Genomic DNA, 17,621 nt, shown 5'->3' on the forward strand with positions numbered 1-17,621 from the left:
TGGAGGTGGCTCTCCCCATCCCCTTGCAGGCCCACATTCTCCTTGCCCTTGCCCCCCAAACCCCGCTCTGCACCTGCTTCTCGTAGGCCCTGGGATGCAGCCAACGCAGGAGCGCATTTGGCATCCCACTCCTTCCTTAGTAGCCAGTTCAAGAACAACCCTGGTAAATATTTTTCCGCAGGAGCACGTTGTCGTTCCCACGGCCACCTTCCCCCCCTCCCGAAGCTGTGAAAATCGCCAGATGTGTACAGGTTTCTCAGCTGCCCCTGGAAACCTCCTCCAGGGACCAGTCGCCACTCCTGGCCCCAAAACAAAACAAAGACCAAGAGCCAGAGGGAAGTCCCGCACTGACGGCTGGTGGCCTCTGGGAGCCGAGGGAGCAAGCTCTGTGAAAGGCAGCCTGCGATTTTCCCAGGGAACGACAGGTTTCCACCTGCTGGAAGCTGAAGGTGAAGGCCGCAGGCTCAGCTTTCCAAATGTCCAAACTTTTTTTTTTTTTTTCCTGTCCTGGAGAGAAGCCTCCCCTTCCAGGAATAACACCTGCATCTTTCTTGCTGCAGGAAAATCCACGTTGGGACGCAGTGCCCACACTAAATGTGCAGCGCTTTGGAAGACAGGGGGTGGGTAGGAGCTGAGGTCCGTGTGCTTCCGGCTTGAAACCCCACTCAACTCTACAAAGTGGGTTAAATAAAGCCCCAACCCCATCACCCATGACTCTGCTCTGCACTTGGCCCAGAGAAGCAGGGGGAAGGCAGACTACCCCTCCCCTTGCAGAGCAGGAAACCTGGGTTTCTTTGGTGTTGGAGGACTGGCTAGTGGGGAGTGGGGGTCTGGTCGGGTGCTGCTTAAAAGAACAAACAATCCTCCCGAATGAATATGGCCGAACAATTGAGGGCAAGCCCCGCCCCCTGCCCCCCACCAAGGCCTGCAGGAAAAGTTAAAAGCCATGTTCCTTTTAAACAAAGCCAAGTTGTCCTCATGTTTGGGCCTTAGAGCCCAGTCAAGGAAGCTCAGTTTCCTATTCACCCCGCCTAGGAAGTGAATCAGGAATCCCAGGGTCGGGCCCGGCCACAGCCAGGTATCCAAATGACTGAAAACTCGCCTCCAAAAAGTAGTAGTCAAGGGGTCAATTCCAGTTGAGCTATATCAAATCCTAAAAGATGATGCTGTGAAAGTGCTGCACTCAATACGCCAGCAAAGTTAGAAAACTCAGCAGTGGCCACAGGACTGGAAAAGGTCAGTTTTTACTCCAATCCCAGAGAAAGGCAATGCCAAAGAATGTTCAAACTACCACACAATTGCACTCATCTCACATGCTAGCAAAGTAATGCTCAAAATTCTCCAAGCCAGGCTTCAGCAGTACATGAACCGAGAACTTCTAGATGTTCAAGAGAATTTAGAAAAGGCAGAGGAACCAGAGATCAAATTGCCAATATTCGTTGGATCATTGAAAAAGCAAGAGCATTCCAGAAAAACACCTGCTTTATTGACTATGCCAAAGCCTTTGACTGTGTGGATCACAACAAACTGTGGAAAATTCTGAAAGAGATGGGAATACCAGACCACCTGACCTGCCTCCTGAGAAATCTGTATTCAGGTCAAGAAGCAACAGTTAGAACCAGACATGGAACAACGAACTGGTTCCAAACTGGGAAAGGAGTACGTCAAGGCTGTATACTGTCACCCTACTTATTTAACTTATATGCAGAGTACATCATGCGAAATGCCGGGCTGGATGAAGCACAAGCTGGAATCAAGACTGCTGGGAGAAATATCAATAACCTCAGATAAGCAGATGATACCACCCTTATGGCAGAAAGCAAAGAAAAACTAAGGAGCCTCTTGATGAAAGTGAAAGAGGACTGAAAAAGCTGGCTTAACACTCAACATTCAAAAAATGAAGATGATGGCATCCAGTCCCATCACTTCATGGCAAATAGAGGGAAAAACAATGGAAACAGTGACAGACTTTATTTTCTTGGGCTCCAAAATCACTGCAGATGGGGACTGTAGCTATGAAATTAAAAGACACTTGCTCTTTGGAAGAAAAGCTATGACCAACCTAGACAGCATAATAAAAAGCAGAGACGACCAACAAAGGCTTGTCTGGTCAAAGCTATGGTTTTCCCCATGATGTATGGATGTGAGAGTTGGACTATAAAGAAAGCTGAATGCTGAAAAATTGATGCTTTTGAACTGTAGTGTTGTAGAAGACCCCTGAGAGTCCCTTGGACTGCAAGATCAAACCAGTGAATCTTAAAGGAAATTAGTCCTGAATATTCATTGGAAGGATTGATGCTGAAGCTGAAATTCCAATACTTTGGCCACCTGATGCAAAAAACTGATCATTGGAAAAGACCCTGATTTTGGGAAGGATTGAAGACAGGAGGAGAAGGGTACAACAGAGGATGAGATGGTTGGATGGCATCACCAGCTTGATGGACATGAGTTTGGGCAAGCTCTGGGAGTTGGTGATGTGCACAGACTGCAGGCCTGTCGTGCTCCAGTCCATGGGGTCACAAAAAGTCAGACATGACTGAGCGATCGAACTGAACTGAACTGAAAAGTAGCCGAGGAAGCTCCACATCACCAGAACAGCAGGTGCGAACACCCACACCCCATGCAGTGATTTCACAGTTGTTCTTTTCAGAAGAAACTAGGAGCAAAATGAAATGTTTCCTTCCAAGGTTCCAAAGGTCAGGACGGGGTTCAGGGTCGCTTGGGTCACACAAGGGTGATTCTGAAGTCAGACCCAGGGCTCCTTCTCCTAGGTGGAGAACGGGAGGCACCACCTCTTGTCCTCGGCCTCACAGGCTCCTGACCCTACTGTTCCCCACTCTCTTCACTGCATCTCACCACCCTTCGAGTGGGTGCAGAAGCCTGGATGTCTGGGCCAAGTGTCTCTGGTATCCCTACATCTCAAGCACTAAGACAGAAGTGCTCAAGTGGAAGACTGACTCTGGTAAACAACCATGATCCTCCTGCCTCGAATTTCCCATCTGGAAAGTGGGTGCAGTGCTCTGGAGGTGGCACATCCAGGGCCAGAGGATTTCAGGGAGGCTGGTCCTTTATAGACTGGTCTTTGCTTTTAGAGTAGTAGCATCATGACTAAAGATGCAGCCAGAGGAGTAGCTGATGCCCACCCCTCAGGCTGGGGAAGCAGGGGCCAGAGAGAGGCAGAGAGTTACAGAGCAGACAGGGCCGGATGTGGCTCAGTATACGGTCCTCTGTGATTATTCTGGGTATGTCCTCTGCTCTAGAAGCCGTGCAGACATCACTTTCCTCGCATCCCTGGGTCATACTGTCAGAACGAGAAAGTGAAAGTGAAAGTCACTCAGTCGCATTTGACTCTTTGCAACCGCATGGACTATACAGTCCATGGAATTCTGAAGTGGGTAGCCTTTCCCTTCTTCAGGGGATCTTCTCAACCCAGGGATCAAACTCAGGTCTCCCACATTGCAGGCAGATTCTTAACCGTCTGAGCTACCAGGAAAGCCCAAGAATACTGGAGTGGGTAGCCTATCCCTTCTCCAAGCGAACTTCCCCACCCAGGGATCGAAGCGGGGTCTCCTGCATTGCAGGCAGATTCTTTACCAGCTGAACTACCCAGGAAGCCATCAGAACCAGAGGGACCCTAGAAATCATGGATTCCCTCTCCATCAAGGGAGAGATGGGCAAACAGATAGTCAGCATCCTGGGCAACAGGTCACGCCTCCTTTGGTAACCAGAACTCTGTGGTCCAATTCCCAGGTGGCTGTCTATCCTGGGGGCATATGCCCTACGCTCCCGGTTCCAGGTCCTGCTTCTCCTTGCCTTCAGACAGGGAGGAGGAACCATCTGACTTGGGGTGAGATGAAGAGGATAGAGCAGCTCACATCTTCCAGGAATTCAAGGTGTCACTGGCAGTCCCCCACCCCGTCACTCCCATCACCACCCCCAAAAGCATCATGCTGCCATGTCTAGTCTCCCCCAGTCTCCCAGCTCCCCAGGCCCTCCTGGATGGATCCACAAGCTTGAATCCATTCCCATTATGCCAGTAGTTCTGGGGCTGAGACCATCAAGCAAGTCAGTCCTTTTCAGACCACGGAGTAACAGCCCCTCACTCACAGATGAGAAAACACATGTACACACCCACACACACACACACCCCTACCTTAACTGTCAGGAGACCCCAGGGGCACTTATAGGTGGTGTCTTGAAACAGCTGCCCATGGAATTCAGAGATGTGAATTTGTGTGGTCAGGATCAGATTCTAGATTGCCCCCAGGCTTCACAGCAAAGCCAAAGTGTTTCTCTAGCTACTTGCAACCTCCCAGGATGGGGCAGTGGGGAGGGGGGGGCGGCGGGTGGGGGGGAGGCGTGAGATGGGAGGACAAGAGTCTGACTCTCAAAAAGCTAGCTGTCCATAGCATAAGCTCTCTAGTGCTCTGACCCACTGTATCTGCAGAGAAGTTGACACCAGGATAACCTCGAGGTGGGTGGGGGGTGGTAAGCAATCTGTATGATGCTCTAAGGGTCTTCTGGTAAAGGGGTGCATTGGGGAGTAGGCTGACAGGACAGCACAGTGGGAAGGCAGGGACCCAGCCCCCGCTACTCAGCAGTGCCCCCTAAAGCTGGGGTGCACGACTAAGCCTGCCTGAGCAAGGGGCTCGTGGACCTGCCTGGGAGAAGGTAGGGGCCTCACCTGCCAGTGGCAGCTTGGGACGCACAGGCAAGCTGGTGACTCAGCAGACAAAAACACACTCCTTTCAGCCATTTGGTTCCCTGAATCCCAGGAAAATGACAGACTGAGGGTGGATGAGATCTTAGCACTGAGTGGAAAGTTCCAGCATCACTGCCTCTGGTGAGCCATTTTAGGGTGCTGGCTCTGGAAGCCCCCTTCTCCAAGGCTCGAGACAGGATGACAGAGTCAGATCGAATTGGAAACAGAGATGTCACGATCAGGGGCTCAAAAGAGCAGGGGCAGAGGCACAACAGGAAGGAAGCTGGAAGTAACTGGCAAACTGTGTTTGCTCCCATTGGAGCGAAAAGGTCAACCATCAGAACACGCACAACCAGTCTTCATGATGCCTCCAACTTTCATGTGAGAAATGCTTTGACCTTTAAGCACTCAGGAGAGGCCACTAGCCTTGAATGCCACTCATCCTGCCCAGACTCAGGTACAAGCAGCTTTCCTAGTGGCCACAGCCTTCCAGAAGTTTCCTATGAAGCCCCTAAGGAGGGAGGGCCTGCTCCTGCTCCATCACCACGTCAAGAAGATCTTGCTTAGGGGACTTCCCTGGGGGCCCACTGGTTAAGAATCTGCCTTCCAGTGCAAGGGATGCGGGTTTGATGCCCGGCTGGGGAACTAAGATCCCACATTCCATGGGGCGACTACTGAGCCCTTGTGCTCTGGAAGCCAAGTGCCGCAATGAAGATAATGTGTGTTGCAACTAAGACTCAGGGCAGCCAAACAAATAACAAGTAATAAATAAATAGAAGATCTTGCTTTGCAACACCCCTGACACAGCCAGTTGTGTTTTTACATTTGACCTGGTCCAGGTCTTTACATGGGCTTCTCAGGTGGCACAATGGTAAAGAATCCACCCGCCATGCAGGAGACTCAAGAGACAGAGGTTCGATCCCTGGGTCAGGAAGATCTCCCAGAGAAGGGAATGGCAACCCACTCTAGTATTCTTGCCTGGAGAATCCCATAGACAGAGGAGTCTGGGGAGCTACAGTCCATGGAGTCACAGAGAGTCAGCTGGACATGACTGAGCACACACACAGAGATCTTTACATAGGATTGTCTGGGTTTTGGCTCTGAAAGTCATCCACCCATTCCAGACCATCTCTCAATCCTGGGTAAACTGGGACAGCTGGTCACTAACTTCACACTGGCATCCCCCCAATAGATGTTCTATTAAAAAGAGGAAGGAAAAGAGGAAAAGGTTCCATGGTTAAGGTGTGCCTGAGGAACTTGGGGTTAAACAAAAGTAATGAGGGCCCCTCAGACCACTTCAGATCCTAGAATGTGTTGACTTTCCACCGAGGGGAGCAGAGTAGGCAGCCTTTCCCAAACGTTTTGGATCATGGTTCCCTTTTATTCATAAAACAATATTTTATTCATTTATCAAACATTTACTGAGAGTGTAATTATTAAAATTTTGAGTAGTACTGGGTGTTCTTTGGAAGGACTGATGCAAAAGCTGAATCTCCAGTACTTTGGCCACCTCATGTGAAGACGTGACTCACTGGAAAAGACTCTGATGCTGGGAGGGATTGGGGGCTGGAGGAGAAGGGGACGACAGAGGATGAGATGGCTGGATGGCATCACCGACTCATGGACATGAGTTTGAGCGAACTCCGGGAGTTGGTGATGGACAGGGAGGCCTGGCGTGCTGCGATTCATGGAGTCACAAAGAGTCGGACATGACTGAGCTACTGAACTGAACTGAGTGTTCTTTTTGTACAGTTTGGGACACAGCTCATCTCACTGAATTGTAAAAGGAAAAAAAAAACCCATATGGTGCTAGCCCAGATTTACCATCTCAGTAAACAGAGGCACGGGACACGCCCCACTGGTGTTTATTGTGGAGAAAACCAAAGGCAGCCCAGCTGCAATGACTCAATGGGAAAAGGTCACGGAGGAGAAAGCTCAGCCCAGCAAGGCCACGGCAGATGCACCAGTTTGGGAGGGGGCAATGGCAGGATCTGTTTCATCACACCTCACCTTGGGTTAGAGCTGAAGTCAACTAAAGAAATAAAACTAAAGTATTGTCAGGCCCATCACTGACATGACATATGAAATATTCAACCCTCACCGAGGAAGGCAGGAAGAAACAAGCCAGGAAACAAGTCTGAAATCACAAGGCTAGTAAGCGACAATGTGCTCAGTTGCTCAGTCATGTCCAACTCTGTGACCCCACGAACTGCAGCCTGCCAGGCTCTTCCATCCACGGAATCCTCCAGACAAGAATACTGGAGTGGGTTGCCATTTTCTCCTCCAGGGAATCTTCCTGACCCAGAGAACCCCTGCATTGACAGGTGGTTTCTTTACTACTGAGCCACTTGGGATTCAAGCTTCTGACTTTGAAGCCTGGGGCACTATGCCAGGAGATTTCTATTTTTCTTCTCTTTGACTACAGACAGAACTCTCAAAGGACTTCTTTTGTGGAGACCAACTCTATAGAACAGATAATTGCAGAGCCTCACCAAGTGAATGGGATGTGAATTGGATCCCTCCCAACTGACCTACTCTTCATTTTCCCCTCCAGGAGTGTACGCCAAGCTCTTGGAGGCCCCTAAAACAGTTCACAGAACCTCTCCAGGTTTAAGGGCCACTGGCCTCCAGCTGCTGCTCTCGCAAGAGTCCATGGACCAAACTCCTAAGAACAGTATCTCCCGCTGCCCTGCACTTGCCCTGCTGAGGCAGGAAGAGGAGCATGGGACACAGAAACTCTTCTTTCCCATCCAGAGAAATGTGGGGGACAGGAGTCCCCCATGCTTGCCCTGGCTGAGGCCCTGCTTATGGGATGGCCCCAGGGCACCTGGCTCACTGGTGCAGCTCATGGCTGAGGGACTGGAGAGGGAGGGAGCTGGGTTTCCCTGAGCATCACAAGGAGCTGCTCCATCAATACGAAAAGGCTGGAGCTGCAAAAAGCAAGGACCAAGCTGGACGTGGCTGAGCCAGAAGGTGGCAAAGCCTCAGGTCACAGGGGCCAACTGCTTGTTTCACTTGTGCAGATAGATGCAAAGTGGATCTTACTACAAGGTAGAAGGACTGAAGGAAGAGAAAACCAGTGAGCAGGACCATGATAGCATGTGCCAGGGACCTAGTCCAATATCCATCATCCTTCACTTCTTCACAACAGAAGCACTGATTGTTGGTTAGGCACATGTCTGCCTGAAATAAAGCTCACTCTTCCCGCTTCCCTTGCAGCTACATGTGACCACAGGACCAAGCTTCATTCAACAAACTGTAACTGGATGGGGTGTGCGTGGTTTCTAGCAGAAGAGCTGCAGCCTTCTTGTTCTTTTCTCCTGACAACTGGACCACAAGGCAGCTCACCCTCCTGCCTGTGTCCACTCCGCCATGGATGAGGCCAGCCTCCCTACCACCTGCCTCTCTGCTGGAGTCAGGTCAGGAGCCTCATAGTTGGAGAGCCAGAACTGGCCGATAAGATTTCAGGTTCTAATACAGCTCGCTCTGCCTCTTGCTCACTCACTCACTCAGCAAATATTTATCGAATACCTACTATGTGCCGGTGCTTGTGGGTGCTATGGCTACAGCGCTGACCAACAGAAGTCCCTGCCCTTGTGGAGCTCGGGAGACAAAGAAATGAATGCCCATCAGGACAGATGGAGACAAGTCTCAGGGGAGAAGGGGTGGGGGCGTGGAGGCCCAAAAGCTGCTCTGAGAAGGTGGCACTGCAGCAGAGAGCTGAAGGAAATGTCAGATGAGGCAGGCAGGCATTGGGAATAAGAGCTGCTTATGTGATCTACCATGGCCCTTGGTGCCTGGGGCCTCCATTTGCCCTCTCTGGAATAATCTGTGAGATAGAGGCTGTCCATAGGCAACCTCTGTGGCCCTGGCTGGAAAGTCTCACTCCAGTCAGCAGGATCTGAGCAGATTAGCAGAGGAATCAGACCAGATGGAGATGGAGGGATCCCTGGGACAGAGCTCCATGAATTTCTGCTGCAAAGGGGGCATGGGTTCAATCCCACCTTGCCTACGTTCAGTTGAAGAATTACAAAGTGTCCTGGCCTTCCCACTGTCCCTTCCATGCTGACCTGAGCTGGAAAGTTAGGGGTCAGACAACTGTGGGCTCCCAGGTCAGCCCATGCATCTCCAGGGGTCCAGCTCTGGAAGGGTCCTCTGCACCCCAAGCTGGAGCTGCACGGCCAGCCACACATGGACGTTCCTCCACACTCTCTCCCCACTGGGCTGAGGCCCACAGCCTTCCGGCCATGACAATTGGCGGAGAGGGTGCCACCCTGCACCCTGGCCCTAGGGAAGTTGGAGGTAAGGCTACAAAGGAAGAGATGTAAGGCTACAAAGGAAGAGAGGGTGGTGGTGGTGCATGCCAGGTCAAGGGGTGGGACAGTGGGAGGATGGGTGGCTGGGAGGCCAAGAGGCTGGGGATCTGTGCTGGTTGTGGGAGTGGTCCACAGCAGCCCCTGTATGAGAGCACAGGGTGGGGACACGTGAGGAGGGGACACATGGGGAGGGGCATGTGGGGTGGGGGCACGTGGGGTGGGGCCATGTGGGGAGGGGGCTAGTGGGGTGGGGACATGTGGGGAGGGAGCATGTGGGGTGGGGGCACGTGGGGTGGGGCCACATGGGGAGGGGGCTCGTGGGGTGGGGGCACGTGGGGTGGGGGGCACATGCCATGGGGGCACGTGGGGAGGGGGCTCGTGGGGAGGGGGCACGTGGAGTGGGGGGCACGTGCAGAGGGGCAGGTGGGGAGGGGCTGCTCCTGAATCTGCAAATGATGCTGCATTTGTGCACTAGTCCTCAAACAATGACTTCTCACCTGCTCTTTGTTCTGGATTCTGACTCCATGCTGCAGATACCAGAGGCACCCAGGCAACGGGAGACGAGACACGCAATCACGACGCGTGGGGCCAGCACTCTGACAGGGGAGCCTAAATCTTCAGTGACAAAGTGGCTCCAAGCCTCAGTGTACCTGGCCAGCGGAGGGGTGGGGAGAGAGTCTGGGCACCCAGCAGAGATGTCACCACCAACCACGCAGCCCTGTCTTCACAGGGTCGGAGGGAGCTTCTCCAATGCCCAGGGAAGAATGAGCCCTGAGGTTGAGTACATTTACTAGTGGCTGCGGCTGCAGACACGCACATGCACACACGTCCCCAAGAGGCCCAGAGAACTTCAGCAAGTTCATCCCCTCATCTGAAAAAACGAGGGTGTGTAGAAGATGACTTCCAAAAGGCTCCCTGCTCTAGAATTCTGTGTTCTCTGATTTTCTGGGTTATTCAGAAGTACTGTGGAAACCACCCTTTGTTGACTGAATTCTATTTTGAACAGCCAGCAGGCTGCCTACTTGAAGGTATCTTATGGACTGCTGCTGCTAAGTCACTTCAATCGTGTCCGACTCTGTGCGACCCCATAGACAGCAGCCCACCAGGCGCCCCAGTCCCTGGGATTCTCCAGGCAAGAACACTGGAGTGGGTTGCCATTTCCTTCTCCAATCTTATGGACTACACTATTGCAAATAGAAGGAGGCTCCTTACCGTGTATCTTTTGTGTAGATTTTCTTGAAGGCTTTCCCTACAGAGAATACCTAGAGCTGTGAATACCTACATGTGTGGCCTGAAGAGTGGTGATCCCAGATCTGCCAGCTGATGTTCTAACAGCCCCACAAAGTGGACAGGACACAGGACAAGGAGAGAAGCACACCACTACGTGGGGTTGGCTGGGGATGAAACGAGACACCGACACCCCCTGCTGAGCCCCCTGCCCTGCATCCTACATGGTGGGCATGACTAGGAAGTAAGCCTTGAGCTGAGGACAGAGCTCCAGCCTCCTCTCGGTCTGATGAAGTCTCTAGGCAGGCTTGGGTTCGGACGGCTGGGCAGGGAGTGGGCAGAGGGTGGTCACTCTCCTTCTCCAGGGACGTGGGAGGATATCCACTCTAGCTCGAGCTTGTACTTGGCAGCCCTGCACAGGGCCCCAGGGGGTGTGAAGAAGCCAGCCCTTCCTGAGGTAAGGATCATCTACATTCCGACGCCCCTCCTAAGAAGTGCCAAGCGTGGTCCGGAGGGTTCCTTTCACTTCCCTTAGGAGCTGAGCGGTCCTCACAGCGGCCGCCTGGCTGGTCTGTATTCCCACGCCCGGAAGTCCTGAACCTCTGTGGTTGCTTCCAGTGGCTCTGGCTGCTGCAGAAAGAGCCCGGTGGCCAGCATCACCACAGGGGTTCGAGCTGGCCTCATGCCTCGCCCTTCCAGAGAGCCTGAAAAGCCAGGGGCTGGGGCCAGTTCCCCTCAAGTTTCCCAGTCCAGATAACATTTCCTGAGCTTAGTGCCCGGTGCTGTGCTGGGCCCTGGAGGACAGATGAATGTGCTACCGGCTGTGCCCTGAGGGGCTCCCTGAGTGGAGGAGACGCCCTCACAGACCCTGGAACAGGACTGGGTTCCCTCTAGGGAAGCTCGGCAGAGGTGACACCAGAAGGATGGACGGGGTTAATGCTCCAGCCCTCCCCACCCAGGGGGATTCACCCCAGGTGGAATTCCCATCCTTTCTGGGCTTCCAAAGCGGGGGCAGAGATATCATAACCCTACTCAGCGGGACCCCTTCCTCTCCCTCCAAATTTTGAGAAAAAAAGCAAAGGCAGGGAGCTGCCTCTCCCCCCACCTCTGTGCCCTGGCTTCTCTAGGTCCTGGGTGACCCCCAGAGGGCCCTCCCTCCCTGATGGCCACACCCTGCAGCTCTGGCCAAGCAGCCACCTGGTGTCTCTGGGAGTCTTTGCTCAACTTCCCCAGCCCGTCCGCTCCTCCCTCTCAGCCTGCTAGAACCAGTCTCCTCCCAGTACCGCCCCCACTTTGTCTAGCTCACTCCAGCCTCAAAGCCCAAACAGCACCTCACTGGAACACCCGCTGTCCCCAACCCCACCCCATGGAATGTTCTTTCTGGGCTCTGAAAGTTCACCTCCTCCCCAAAGCCTCCCTGCAGCTCATTGACTCTCTCAGCTCAAGAAGCCCCCATCATATCCCCAGCTTCTGGTCTTCGCTACACCCTGCAATTCATTCTGCCTCAGGCCACCCTAGGAAGGATCTCTCACCCCCTGCTGATCCTTTTATTTTAAAATCCCTGTATAGGACTTCCCTGGTGGTCCAGTGGTTAAGACTCTGTGCTCCCAATGCAGGGAGCACTGGTTTAATCCCAGGTCAGGGAACTAAAGTCCCGCATGTTGCATGGGGTGGCCAAAAAATTAATTAATTAATTAAAAAATAAAATAAAATCCCTGTATAACCCCTGCCTCACTTTGCCCAAATCACCCCTTCCCAAATCCTGCCACTTCTCCACATATGCCGCCCTTTCCCCCAACACGTGGCACTTTAAGCTTCAGTTTTTTATTACTGCTTAGCAATTGACACAGACATTAGCAGAATCTTGATGCTGGGGGAAGAGCACATATGGCTTATTAACCATAAAAGCCAGGATTTTTTGAGTTCTGACGGTGAGTTGGGCACAACGGCAAACTCATTAAAATGTTATCTCTCATTTTCAGAACAACCTGCAAGATGGAGATTTGTTGTCCTTTTTTACAGACTCAAAGAGGTTCACTATCTGGTCTTCAGTCATGTAAGTCTGTCTGATCCAAAGTTCGAGTGTTTTCAACCACCTCTAGCTGCCTTTCCCTTGCCTAAGATTCATCCATCGAATGACACAATCAGACCCTTAAGACAGTGCTCAGTCAACCTGTCCTTTCAGCAAAAGCCCAGAAATGTCACGGTGACACTAGATGTTCCCCTGCTCTTTCATTCTGTCTTACAGATATGGAAACAGGTTCAGAGGTACAATTTGCCATATGGTTCAACCAAGTGGATATCAAACCAGAAAGGGGTCTAATGGGTTGTCGGCACTGGGCTGGATGCTGCTGACGCTGTGTGACCCACCTACAATAGAAGGTAAGATCCCAGGGCCCTGTCGGATATAATTCGTTTGTTCTACTTGAAACCTTGCTTAGAACTAAATCACAGGATTCCAGCAGTTTGGGGGTTCACCCTCCCAGATGACTGCAACTCAGCCAGCCATACCTTCAGAAGAGCAGAGATGAAGCCGTCCTTACTGGGTCCCTATGGTGTGCTCAGTCATGTCCAACGCTTTGCGACCCCATGGACTATAGCCCGCCAGGCTACTCTCTCTGTCCATGGGATTCTCCAGACAAGAATACTGGAGTGGGTTGCCATTCCCTTCTCCAGGGGATCTTCCCAACTCTGCCACAGCCTGCACCCTTCAGCCTTCTCTGGTCTCAACATAGCAAATAATAATGTTAATAGTGATATTCCCTTGCCAGCTAACACTCTTCAACACACTTCCCGTTATCACTACATACAATGGTAGCATTTTAGGAACCGGACACCTGGGCTCAGAAAGTCCAAGTGATTTGCTGGTGGGAGAGGAAGCAGGGTTATGGTTCCTCTTTTCTTTACCACAGATGGAGCTCCTACCATACTCCATGCCCCATGCTAGGCTTGAGGAGGGCTTCTTGGAAGAGACAGGGTTTCTGGGCAGTGCACAGGTGCCAAGGAAGACAGTCCCAGCCTCGAAGCCAGCAAGGAGTGGGGCTTGGAGCTCTTTGCATTTTATGGGTGGCTCCAGACAGAGTGACCTCTGAGGACAGAGGAGCAGGGGTCTCATCCCACAGCCTCCACCTTCTCCTTCAAGCTCAGCTCCTGAAGCTCAGAGGCACTGGGAACTACCCCAGCCTTCCTAACACAGCCCATCGCCCTTCTGGATGGTGCTAAGAGGCTCCTGGCAGAAAGGATGAGCGTTGGGTCCACACTGAGGTCCATCTGCCTGAGAGCAGGACTGAGAAGAGACGCCCCACTCCTGCATCTGCTCAGCCCTGCAGGTTGTGCAAATCTGCAGTGCTCCTCACACTGGAATCCCTCCTGCAGGCGTCACCTCTTCACCCACTGACCCCTTTCAGGCCAAACTGTGGAGTCTCAGGGCCGCTCCCTGGAGGATGCCCAAACCTGCTTGCTCCTTGAGCGCCTGCCCCTTCCCACGAGCAAAGTTCCCTCTGACAAAGAAAACAGACTGCACTGCCATGCCACCCCCGCCTTCCCCTAAGACTTTAGTCCCGAAGGCAGCACCTACCAAGAAGAGCAAGGTTCCCTCTCTGTCTCGACTGTCACCACACCCTCCTGACTCTAGAATGGAAACAGGGCTCTTTCTCCCTGCAGACACCTGCTCGGGTGGGCAAGAAAGAAATGCTTCTCTCTCCTGGGGCTGAGACTCCTAGCTGTTCCTAGGGACTCTGGGACAGTACCTGTCTCACCAGATTTTCACCTTTAGAAGAAATACGGGAGATGTGTCTATGGCACAGTGCAGGCTGGTTTCATGAGAGAGAAATTCTTTTCTCTACAAAGGGTTGGGAGGGACTCTCATCTTCCTGGCCGTGCACAGAGAAGGGAGTTGTTCCCTCGGTGCCCTGGAGGCAAGGGCCCCACTCAGGTGAGTCTGGGATTGTGGAGAATCCACTTATTCCCTCCCCCTTTCCACCTGCCCCAGCACAGGTTCAAGTGAGCTGAGTGACCACACTCACTCAGCAGAACGCGAAACACATGGCCTCGAGGGCCGTTACTGGAGGTTTGTCACCTGCTTCGGGGACTTCCTCATAAGCTCCCAGCCTGCCGCTCTACCTGGAATTAACGACGACACAATACCGTTCCTTACCGCTCCAACGCGAGAAAAAAGTGATCAGACGCTGGGGGTCCAGTGGAAGCGTGGAGGCTCGCGGTGCCCCAAGTCCCGACTCTAGGACAGCGAGCCCACTCAGCGCCGGAGCGCCCGTTTGCCTGAACAGAACCCATCGCAACTCCACCCACGTGGAGATCCGGACGACCCACGCTCGGATCCCGGCACCTGCGGCGTTCTCCGGGGATGGGAAGGGGCCTGGCTGGTGCAAGGTCAGGGCTCCGCGTGTGACCCCGGGTAGTAGTGGGCGCAGGGGCTGCTCCCGGGTCCCGCCACGAGGCAGGGCGGGTTTCCCAGCAGCGGGCCCGGCCGGGGGCGCACCGGCACATGGGGAGTCCCGGCGGAGCCCGAGCCACCATCACTCACCATTAACGGAGAGCAGCAGCGACAGTAAAAACGCCGAGAGCAACAGCGCGGAGCGCATCGTGTCCTGGGCGCGGGCGCGGAGCAGGTGGCTGCGGACTTGGCCAAGGGTCCGGGCGGCGGGAGCGTCTGGACGCCTCTCCGGGAGGCCTGGCGGTGGCTCCGACGGCCGGGCGGTGGCCCGAGCGTCCCGAGTCGCGCTCCGGTGGCCCCTCCTCGCGGCCGCTGCGGCAGAGCCGGCCGAGGCGCCGAGCCAGGCGGCAGAGGAGCGGCAGACGGCTGCGTCCCGGGCGGTGTCTGCGCGGCTGCGGCCCGGCCGGCGGCTGCGGCGACTCCGGTCCCGTCCGCGCCGGCCCCCGCCCCCTCCCCTCCCCTTCCCCAGGAGCGCGCGGGCGGGGCGGCGCTGGGCGGAGAACAATGAGCCGAGGAGGAAACTCCGCCCTGGCGCGCGGCGGGCGGGGGAGCACGGCCGGCTCCCGGCTCCCGGCTCCGGGCTCCGGGCTCAGGCTCCTGGCGGGAGGCCCCTGCTCGGGGCAGAGGGGATGGGGGAATGTGAGCGGGAGCGCCGGGAGGCGCGGTAGCGGGGGAGATTCCCGGCACCAGACCGCCCCCTGCCCGCCCCGGAGCGCAGGTGTCTCCCGCGATACTTTTGAGGCGAGTCTGGCGGGACCGCCCCCCCTCAACACTGCCGCGTTCCTATTCGCCCAGATCCAGAGCTAGAAGGCCCCCAAGGCTGTGTGTTCTCCACGGAGCGCTCCAGGCCTCCCGGCTGCAGCGCGTTTTGTTGCAAAGCCTGAGGAGCGCGTCTCCCCACCTGCTAGGTGCAACTCACTTGCGGGCGGGCCCGCATCGCGCACGACTTATGAGCAGGTCTGCGCTATAGGGTTTGCACCATAGGGTCTGCACCCAGCAATCTGGACTAATTAGTTGTTCAGCTTTTCTAAACCGACCTCACTTGTGAATGGAGGTGATGGGAAAAGACATGCAAAACCAAACAAAAAACAAGACAAAATATTGAAGGATTAATCATATGTGCCACTTGGTGTTCTAAGGGCTTTACACATATTAAGTCATTTATTCTTCGCAACAGCGATGTTTTCAGCTTCATTGTGTAGGTATGGAATTGACTGAAAAAGAGGTTTTTCAGTGATCTGAAGATCACAGAACTGGTAACTATCAGACCTGCTTCTGAAAGTAGTTTGGAGGAAATACTTTGCGCAGTGCCTGGCATATAGCAATTGCTCAGTATTACTATTGTTCTTACTCTTGCTATATCAAGAACAACAATGAAAATTTAGGGCTTCGATTTAAAACCGACTTGACCTCAAAACCTAGCTATGCCCATCTATTAGCTGTAAAACCCTGGGCACGTTATTCCGTGTACCTCAGCTCTTTCCATCTGTAAAACAGGGATAACACTACCTAGCCCAGAGGGTTGCCATGAAACTTATCTAAGATAAAATGCTTAGCACAGGGCCGGGAACACAGACAGTCTGCGGGAATGAAGAGGCCCCGCTCCCAGTACTGGAAGGAGAAATTTGCAGACCTGGGGTAGGGGTGGGAATTGAATTCCATAAACCGAGTAAACCCGGTGAAAGAACAAAGACCTCCCCCTCGGTTAGGTGGTTTTTGTTTTCAAAAGCTGCTTGAATGATGCAGATCCTGGAATCCCCTGCGGAGGATGCTCAGGGGTGGCTCCGGGGCTGGGGTTGGGGGGAGGGGAAGCAGACCCAGAAAGGGAAAGATGATTAACTGGGGGGCAGGGGGTGGGGGGTACGCTAGGATTTGGTTCAAGCGACTTCTGGGTTGATAAATGGAGTCTTTCTGCCAGATGGGTCCGGGGTGGGAAAGAAGGGGTGTCCCCAGAGCCCAGCCCCGTGCCAGGACCCAGCCCAGTGGACTCCTCTAGCCCCTCGAGGGGGCTACACGCATACGCTGCCCTAAAGGCACAGGATCTTTGAGGCAGAGAAGGAAGCGGGGGCACTCTGGCTGGGTTTTTTGCGGCAGCAGGCTGGGCTTGGGAATGGCTGACCTGCCTGTTTTCTTCTGGAAGTTTCTGCAGGATCATTCTGGCCCCGTTTTCCATGCCGCATATGGGAAAGACAGAGTGTGTTCCCTATAAATATTATGGTGGGGGGCGGGGGGGGGGAGCTGTGACTATCTTTGATATTTTTTAGTACTGTTCCCCTTATATCTGTGCCAACAAAAGGCTTGTTTCTCTTTCTGAAACCAAGCAGTGTGCTTAAAAAGTTGGGATTTTAAAATTTGTGTATTGTGTGCTCTTCGATTTAAACAGTAATTTTGCACTCAATCGGTGGCTCCAAAAATCTAGAAAAGAGCATGTTAACTCACAAAGGGAGAGTGTATACTTCAAATTCACATGATGTGGGATTGGTCCTATTACTATGCAAAATTAAAATGAGAGCAGACATCTCCGGCATATGAAAAGGACAGCTCTTTGTAGCCAGAGACTTGGCAAAATCAGAAACGCCCTGAACCGTCCCCAGTAACCAGCAGCAGCGGGTCTTCCCCTCACTTTATGCAGATGGGGTTTCCAGGAATGAGGCTGGCCAGGCAGGAACATCAGCAGTGGTCAGTGAGCAGAACTGCTTCAGGCACCTGGCCTGGGCCCTGGGCCCCCTTTAACATAGCACTTCCACCAACTAGTTCACTGGCTCTGAAAGTCAAAACTCAAAGGACTTTTAAAAAAATAATAATTTTATTTATTTATACATATATTTTGGGCCATGCTAGGTCTTCATTGCTGTGAAGGCTTTTCTCTGGTTGTGATGAGTGGGGCAGGGGGCATTACTCTCAAGCTGTTGAAGGACAGAGT

At 53.3% G+C, this 17,621-nt stretch overlaps 1 protein-coding gene across 1 annotated transcript in view; it reads right to left on the reverse strand.

The window, feature by feature from the left end:
* Positions 1 to 15,635, reverse strand: part of PODXL (podocalyxin like) — a 48,219-nt gene extending 32,584 nt beyond the window's left edge. Inside the window, exons 1-2 of the mRNA XM_025291542.3 lie at positions 15,618 to 15,635; positions 14,789 to 15,272 (exon numbers count right to left, since the gene is read on the reverse strand). Of these exons, the coding sequence (XP_025147327.3) occupies positions 14,789 to 15,272; positions 15,618 to 15,635 (502 nt within the window). The remainder of the gene's footprint in view (positions 1 to 14,788; positions 15,273 to 15,617) is intronic.
* Positions 15,636 to 17,621: the final 1,986 nt, after the last annotated feature.

The sequence above is a fragment of the Bubalus bubalis genome, chromosome 8, assembly GCF_019923935.1.
Source record: "Bubalus bubalis isolate 160015118507 breed Murrah chromosome 8, NDDB_SH_1, whole genome shotgun sequence".
Lineage (NCBI taxonomy): Eukaryota > Metazoa > Chordata > Mammalia > Artiodactyla > Bovidae > Bubalus > Bubalus bubalis.